Raw genomic sequence first — 9,189 nt, forward strand, 5'->3', positions numbered from 1 at the left:
GGGGAGACACTGACTGGTTTGCAATCAAACAGCACCTTCCATCTTTTCCTGCTGTTTTACAAGTGCCAATTAATGTGAATCAAGGAGAAATGCTCAAATCTTTACATATTTGATGTCAACTGTTGCACTTCTACTAGCATCCCCCCACAAAAAAATCTCACTTGGTTTGTGTCATATCTCTGATCACACTCTGTTTATTCAAATCAAATGGTTACTTGTGGCGTTCCCCAGGAATGAGTTCTCGAGGCCCTACTGTTTATGATTTGCCCAATCTGACTCCCCCATTTGGTCTCAGATGTGGGCCGACTATAAAATTTCTACTGGGACATGGGTAAACGAAGGAAAAAGTTTTGTCCATCCATCCCCCCCCCCCCTCCTCCGAGAACTTCAGGCTTATTAGAACTGCCGGCTGAACAGCAACATCTTATCAGGCCTATAGCCTATCTGAAAGTGCTTCGTAGACAAATCTCAACATCTTGACGTTACATGCATACGTAATTGTGTTTATAAATGTGCTTGTTGGTAGAATTTTTTTATGTCATAAATTTTGTCCTGATAGGACAAGATGCGAAGAGATCTTTTTTGTAATACCACTATCCATCCTCATGGCCTTTACCTTTTTCTATCTAAAAAAGTATTCTGATAAAGAATAAGAGGCGGCACTCTTGTAGCAGCAGCAACGTGTACTTTGCCCATCTTTCGGATGATTGTACGAACATAATCTCACTGTATTCCAGTACAATGATAATAATGCTTATTCTGATTCTGATAAAACATGTTTTCTTTTCTTTTCTGTATTTATCTTATCTGCTTGTTTATTGACCAATTTGGTTTTTGTTTAAAATTTCCAGGGCAGTCAGAGAAATGCTGACTTATAAACTGATGGTAACAATACACAAGGATGACTTCCAAATTATTCTTCTCCAGTATTTAATTTGAATGCGGACTCTGTAAGGATTGAACAGAGTCTAGTGTTAATGGGGGAGTGGTGGCGCAGAGGTTAGAGAGGTGGGCTTGTGATCCGAAGATCGCCGGTTCACGCCCCGGCCCCGACAACATCAAAATTGTGGGTGGGGTAGGTGAAACACCCACACTTGCCCCCACCCTCATTCGCCCCACTCTGGGCCCATGAGCAAGGCCCTTAACCCCCACCATGTGCTCCCTAAACAGGTCTCTCTTGAAAATGAGTTCTCGTGGCTCAATGAGACTAACCTGTATAAATAAAGGCTAAATGAAAAAAATGAAAAAAAAAAAAATTATGGGATTTCTTCTTTGATTTGCTACAAATCCCATTTAAAATACCTTCTCATTACTCCTTTTCATGACAAATGTTCTTGAACTCACCATTCTCAAAGTAAAAGCGGTGAAAATCATGTCCTTCCACCAGATTTCCCAGGGCCTCAGGCTCAAAGGAAGTCAAACCAGGATCACAAATTTTCCTGTTGGGCCCAAAACAAACCCAGTATAAGAAACACAAGGAAGCATCATTGTACAGGTACATATTCCTGCATGTGGACAGATAAAAACTTACGCATAAGCTTCAAAATCTCCATTGTTTATGGACTCGATCAGCTGCTCGGTGACCTTAATAATTTCTTGTTTGCGAGCTACGACACAAAACGACAGGCCATCATTGACAAAAAAGCTCATGGTGCGGAGCAATACCATTTGAAATCAGATCAGGTTGAAATGAATTCTACTCCACACTTTTGCAGGATTTTAAAGGTATTAGACATGGAAGGAACTCGGAAAGTTTTTTCTTCTTCTATATTTCACATTTAAATAAACAACTTAAGAAAACCTTCCATGACTAATACTGATTTCAGGCAGGAAAATGCAGAATGACAGGATTTCTTTCACCCAACAAAGCTCAAAATAGACAAACAAACTAATGCTCAGATGCAAACTATTTACTATAAAAGCAGTTTTAACTAAGTAATGTTGACAGTTACCTTTATTGTTATTGGTGCAGGCTGGGGAATATTGAAAAAGTTACTTAAATCATGCAACAAAAAAGACAAGTTAATTAAATAATAAGAACTGTTGGTAGTTCAGTCCTTCATCTTCATTTCTTTAGCACTGAGTGGATTCTTATTTGCTCTTCACAGCGTAAAGCAGTAATTAGAAAAACGACAAGTTGAGGAAAGAGAGGAGATTTGCATTTGCAAAGTACCATTATGTATTTCAATAAAGTAAGAATGAACAAACAAGATAGAAGGAGTCACAAATTTGGGGTCACAAATCGGATTTTAACTACAAGAAGAGGGAAACGATGGAGAAAAAGGTGTGATTATATCAAACTCAGGGAACCATTATTGAAGTATTAGTATATAATCTGAACTTCATGAAGATGTTAGATGTCACAGTCCTGCAAAAGGTTAAAGGTCATCTCCCCTTTTGCAGAGGAATTTACAGTGAATCATAGACTGTTTATATTATGGACTGGTTTACAATAAGTTCCACCTGCTCCCCTGCACTCATTCATAATGTCACATAATGGGACATAAAGATGGGCGCCTACCTGGGGTCAAAATAACACCAGAAGTTGTAAGAATCCCTCAGGTTATTAAACCGTGCACCTGCATTTGCAAAAAAACATTGGTGTCTATGTGCGACCGGTGTTGAGTTCAGGGACCCTCTACACAGATTCTAATGTTTAGATATATAATTCAACATCAGTAATGTTGACTGTGGTGTCGCCCAAATCTGATTTTATACCACTCCAGCAGCTGGATTACAATCATGGATGTTTGTTTAATTTTAAATCATTGTGCAGCTCAAAGTACGACTTGTTTCAGTTATAATTAGGATGAAGTGTAGGATCTACTTTTCTGCCGTTGAGGGGAAAGGAAATTTATGATTTTGCAATGATTTGATGGTTTGTTTCGATGTTTATTGATCTCGACTGTAAGAATTTGTCCAACGTTTTAACTTTACTGAAAACCAATGACCTACTGGCAGTTTCCAAACCAAATGATGTCAGTTTGCCAATCTGTGCACAAGGCTGGAGCAAATATTTACAATCTCTAATTTTAGGCACACAGTGGGTTTCATTTTAGGAAAGGTAACAGAGAAAACACAACATTCACAGCAACAAGGAAAATAAAAATGGAGGTGGACCTTTCAGTCACAGTCTATTAAAAATACAAAAGTGTAGACAAACGAGAAGTATGAAAAGTATTCAGACCAAAACAAATGAAAAAGACTGAAGGCAAGCATGGTAAAAAGAGATAAGAACAGCTAAAAAACAAAGGAGATTTAAAAAAGAACACACACAAAATAAGAAAAGACAAGTAAAAACGGTACATTTTGAAAAATGACTGAACAGGTGAAGGATTTTTTAAAACTTTCAACAAACCACATAGAAACATACTCAGGAAAAAAAGCTTACAAAAGAAAATATCTCCAAATGTAGTGCGTCGACAGTTTGTTGTAACCAGGGATGTGTGGTGGGAGTTCCTCCTACCTTTTACATCTTCATCCTCAATGGTGGTGTTGGCACTTTCAATGGACTCCTGAAGAAAAACATTATTAGTTGTAACACAGACGAGGAGAAAGCAAAGGAGAAAACTGCTTTGAAATAAAGAGAAAAATACTCGAGAAGATACAAGTTTTGTTCTTAGACCTTGTTTCCATCTACAGGGTTGTGGATCACTGTGGTCTGTGGTTCCTGAAGAGAACAGAAAACAAGAACATGAGACTGAGTGACAGAAGGACTTTGAAAGAAGAAAGATGGTGCAGGCAGTGTTATTGGAAATATGTTTCTGTCTGTCTGTCTGTCTGTCTGTCTGTCTGTCTGTCTACTTATCTGTCTGTCTGTCTGTTTATCTATCTGTCCGTCTGTCTATCTGTCTGTCTATCTATCTATCTTTTTATCTATCTATCTATCTATCTATCTATCTATCTATCTATCTATCTATCTATCTATCTATCTATCTGTCTATCTATCTATCTGTCTGTCTTTTTATCTATCTATCTATCTATCTATCTATCTATCTATCTATCTATCTATCTATCTATCTGTCTGTCTGTCTGTCTGTCTGTCTGTCTGTCTAGTTATCTATCTTTCTGTCTGTCTCCCTATCTCTATCTGTCTAGTTGTCTATCTTTTTGTCTGTCTATCTATCTATCTATCTATCTATCTATCTATCTATCTATCTATCTGTCTGTCTGTCTGTCTGTCTGTCTGTCTGTCTAGTTATCTATCTGTCTCTCTATCTATCTTTTTGTCTGTCTGAGTCTATCTATCTATCTATTTATCTTTCTGTCTGTCTGTCTAGTTATCTATCCGTCTGTCTGTCTGTCTGTCTGTCTGTCTGTCTGTCTGTCTATCTGTCTGTCTATTTATCTATCTGTCTGTCTATTTATCTATCTTTCTGTCTGTCTCTCTATCACTGTCTGTCTAGTTATCTATCTTTTTGTCTGTGTCTATCTATTTATCTATCTGTCTGTCTGTCTGTCTAGTTATCTATCTGTCCCTCCGTCCATCCGTCTGTCTGTCTATTTATGTCTGTCTATCTGTGTATCTATATATCTATCTATTTATCTGTCTGCCTGTCTGTCTGCCTGTCTGTCTGTCTTTGACTGATTTGTGTCTTACAGCTTTCTTCCTCAAGGATCAGACATATGGACTTTTGTAGAATCGATCTTGATGACTCTTCAGCCTCTCTAATCATACCCAGATTACACTAGATTACAACATCAGCAGTCTTAACTGTGTGCATGCATGTGTGTGCGTGTGTGTGTGCGTGCATGTGTGTGTATGTGTACACGATGAGGAGGACACAGAAATAGACAGATGTCATGTGTCTCATGTTCATGCGTAACCAAGCTGTCAGCAAATGAGGGAAGAGAAAATCTTCAACATCATTCATGGCACTGATCATGTGACCTGACGCAGGCAGCCTATGAGCAGATGTTATGCAAATAAAAAGACAAAAAAGAGACAATCCACCCTAGTTCTTCTTGCAGCCATGCAGAGGCGAGAAACTGTATGTCAGGAACAAATCTCAAATGATGCAGATGTGGACTCTAGTCAGAAATTCTACTTTTTTAAGCAAAGCAGTTCAGAGAAATCTACACGTAATCACATGAAAGGCGTTGCTGCATGACATGAAAATGGAAAAATGGAGAATCTGATAAGGGGCAAGCAGGAGGGGTGAGGTAAAGGTTAACTTTACAACAAATTTAGGGCCACGCCAATTGAAGGCCATTAACATTACACAAATCCAGACTGAGCAAGCTCTTTAAATCACACGCATGCTCTGACATTCCCAATAACAATAATGAAGGAATGCATCAATATGAATTCTGAGTGTCTTTCATGGCTAACTATAAAACATTCTGGAGCTGGGACATGCTGTGAACCCATAAAGGCTTTTACATTTTCATTCAGGGAAAGCCTGAGCCAGGTTAAGACAGCATGTTGCTGCCCCTTGATTTGATCAGTGTTCGTACAAGCCTTATAAAGAATTCAAGTCTGGTCGAGCATCGTGGAGATCAAACAGCGACTGATCTGAGCCTGTAGAGGCGGTGAACCTATACCTCCCCCCTACGTGGGCTGTGAGGTTTGGGTCTTTTGTGAAGGAAGGTGTGGGTGTGGATGAGACCGAGTGTGTATACCAGTGCAGAGGCAGGGCCAGTGTCTTTAGGACTGGTCACTGTGTTGGCTTTGTTGTTGACCTGCAGGGTGCAGTGTAGAGGGGGATATGACACTTTTCAAGCCCACACACACAACCTCCCATTCATTCCCGTGATTAAAGATCTGATTTTACTAAATGTGACATGCACACAGAAGCTAACACTTGAATTTTTTTTTACCAAATCATATTTGCAACTTCATAACATTTAAGGAAAAAAGCTCAGCATCAGAAGACGACAGTAAAAACTGTAAAACTCAATAAAACTGAGCTGCACTGGACGCAAGACAAAAATGAAATATTCAATATTTGGGTGGAAGTTTTCTTAAAACCAAAAAGTATTGAATTTTCATTTGACTAGAGCTCTGATAAATAGAATAAGTTAATTACTGACCACCCCATCGGTCAAATATGCACAAAAATGTAATTGAAGTATTTTTAGAAATTTTGCAGCGCTGCCCCATTAGACCCAGATATTTCAATTAGCACCATTGCAGTGGATGTTTAGAGGTTGCAATTTGATTTAGCAATACAAAAAAATATTTTGGGCCAGAACAACATTTTTAACAGACTATATTTTAGCCACGAGTTATATTTATTTAGATGAAAACTGCCAATTCCATGTTTATCATGTAGTTATACTGTTGTACTCATGTAATCACAATGACAAAAATAAGACAAAACAATTTTCCTCTAAAATGCATGAACTTATAATCCATAAATATGTTGCATCTCCAATTTGTACAAACCTGAACATGATGAGACATTTCTCCTCCCTCTCCAATCTGCCTAATTTAAACTTTGACTTGCTCTAACCGAGAACAATGTCACAATGTCAACCTTCATTTAGTAAAATTAGATCATCTTTAATGAACCACAGATACAATCAACAAAACAGGGGAATACTGGATAATGTATTAGTTTACAAAGTCATACATGTGTGAAAAGAAGAAGGGGAAGATTAGTGGTTTAAAGAAAGGAAATGTTTTAAATTGCAGATTCAATTTGACGCTGTAAAAAATAAAACACTGTTGAGTTTTGTTCACTAAGCCTTTAAGTAGGTCAGAGGATAACCAATACAGGACAATAATGATAATATAATAGGTTTGACGCTACTTTGCAATCTGATGTATCCAAATAAAAAAACTGATTTGTAGCCAAGATTTTTACTATGTGTACAATAAGCACAGATAACATTAAAAGGTTCTTCTTTAGCGTCTATTTCGAAGAAAACTTCTACAAAGTTGTATTTTCTCACTAATTTACATTTATGTTAATGACAAAATGCACCCTTTTTCTTAAGAATTACAATTAAGGACATCATAACAAAAAATACTCTGGTTCTTACCAGACCTAAAATCATGTAAATATAACCTCAGACAACCAACAAAAAAACAAAAACCATAATGTGAGAACTGGTTCTATCCTTGTTTCTACCACAGGAATGAAAATAGTTGCAACAAATTATCTGGTCATCAGCAGAGATGAACATGTCCATAAATGCACAAGTTTTATCAGTTTGCTGCACTGAATCATTAAAGCTGTTATTGTCATATAAAAATATCACCAGCCGTGTGAAACGACTGCTTTGTGGCCAACTTTTCTGGACGGAGACATAAAAGACCATTTCCAAAGAATTTGGAATACATCATTCCACAGAGAGAAAGAATGTTCACAAGTAGAAAACAAACAAAACTGTTAATCTTCCCACGAGTGAACTCTAAGGACAAACTGTAAAACACTCAGAAATATTGTTAAAGACCCAAAAGCAGAGCCACCAGTGCGAGGGGGAGCTTCGCCTCAGTTATAAAGTCAAATGTTCGGTTTGTTTCAAAGAAAAATATTCATCTCAAATAAAACCCAACATACTTTTTATATCAATGACTAATACATGTTGTAACGCTTTGTATTACACATCGTACTATACATATACTATTTGCTGAAAACATGCACAAACAAACAAATTCAGCATATCAGCCAAAAATCCCCCATTCCAACTGTCAAGCACAGAGGTGGAGGACTGATGGTCTGGGCTTGTTTTGCAGCTACAGGATCTGCAAAGCCTGCAGTGACAGAGTCGACCAAAACATTCCTCCGTTAAACAAATAAAGGTTTTTTTTAGATTCAATAAAAGTGACTCCTTCTGTCTGACAGCTGAAACTTGGACGATGATCCCAATTGAAGCAGCAAAGCTACAAGAGGTTGTCTAATAAAAATGAAAAGAGAAAGGTATCAAGGTGCCGCTTTGACAAAGTTCAACCTCAATCTGACTGACACGACTTAACGAGATATTATAAAGGAATGCCCATTAACCTCAGTGGACTGAAGTGATGTTTTAAAGAAACATGGGCTGAAACTCCAACTATTATAAATACGGCTGAAAACTTGATCCATTGTTCATAGAAGTAGGCTGTATTTACCTAGTTCAACACAAAATAACAACCAGTTTTCACAGTTTAGAGCATGGTTCCTAGCTCTGGTCCTTGAGGAACACCACCCCTGCATGTTTAGTTGTTTCCCTGCTTTGGCACACCTGATTTGATTCAGAACTTGAGGAAGTAACAAAAATCACTGAATCAGGTGTTGGAGCAGGGTAACAACTAAAACATGCAGGATGGCATTCCTCAAGGATCATGGTTGGGAACAACTGGTTTAGATGATTGTATCATTGATTTTAGTTGATTTTATCATAGATTTTAGTTGATTTTATCGCTGATTTTAGTTGCACTCTGTAGCACTTTGAGATTTTTGTTAATGAAAAGTGCGTTAGAAATTAAACTCATTATTATTATTTATTATTAGAGTAACTATCCCTGAATGAGTTCATTAAGTGCACAAACTATAACCATAAAGTTGCACCATCACCAAACTCTCCAGGAATGTGTGCAAAAAAAAAAAAAAAGAAAACGTCCTGTCTGAGCAAATCAACTCACCTTAACACCGTCTGGCTTCTTGTTGAGCAAACTTTTGGCTGCTGCGGAGGCAAAAAGAGGGACAAGCTCATCGTGAGAAGTTACAAACACATTCCTGGGCCTCAGGCGTCTCTAACATGCAGCAAGCGCATCAACCGGCTGCTTATCTTCAAACTACATGTGCAAATTTAAATGCAAGAGCCTTAAAGTTAGGCAACAAATGCTGCTTTATGCATATCCTAACACAACCTAATACTATAGGTGAGGGACTGAGGGTGGGTTGTAGTTACAGCAGGAGATGTGAAGGACGAGATAACAGACTGACATTTCTAAACTGACGTTTGTACACATACACATGCACCACTGCACACACACACACACACACACTGTCCTCGTTTTACAGAGGAAGTATAAAGTCTACACACCCGTTAAAATGTCGTAAAAATTCAACCATGATAAATCATTTCTGAACTTTCCCCACTTTTACTGTGTCATTTATCGTCTGCAATTCAACAGGAAACATAATCTGCTGCATGAAAGTATAGATGAAACATGTGATAGACTGGTTGCAGAAGTGTGCACACCCTTAACCTATATATATATATATATATATATATATATATATATATATATATATA

At 37.7% G+C, this 9,189-nt stretch overlaps 1 protein-coding gene across 1 annotated transcript in view; it reads right to left on the reverse strand.

Moving 5' to 3' along the window:
- camk2d2 (calcium/calmodulin-dependent protein kinase (CaM kinase) II delta 2) overlaps window positions 1-9,189 on the reverse strand; it is a 48,296-nt gene that overhangs the window by 4,060 nt on the left and 35,047 nt on the right. Inside the window, exons 13-19 of the mRNA XM_037698284.1 lie at window positions 8,573-8,613; window positions 5,623-5,682; window positions 3,626-3,670; window positions 3,467-3,515; window positions 1,953-1,973; window positions 1,532-1,607; window positions 1,345-1,439 (exon numbers count right to left, since the gene is read on the reverse strand). Coding sequence (XP_037554212.1) covers window positions 1,345-1,439; window positions 1,532-1,607; window positions 1,953-1,973; window positions 3,467-3,515; window positions 3,626-3,670; window positions 5,623-5,682; window positions 8,573-8,613 — 387 coding nt within the window. The remainder of the gene's footprint in view (window positions 1-1,344; window positions 1,440-1,531; window positions 1,608-1,952; window positions 1,974-3,466; window positions 3,516-3,625; window positions 3,671-5,622; window positions 5,683-8,572; window positions 8,614-9,189) is intronic.

This window comes from Nematolebias whitei, chromosome 3 (assembly GCF_014905685.2).
Source record: "Nematolebias whitei isolate Nwh7 chromosome 3, NemWhi1, whole genome shotgun sequence".
NCBI classification, from domain to species: Eukaryota; Metazoa; Chordata; class Actinopteri; order Cyprinodontiformes; family Rivulidae; genus Nematolebias; species Nematolebias whitei.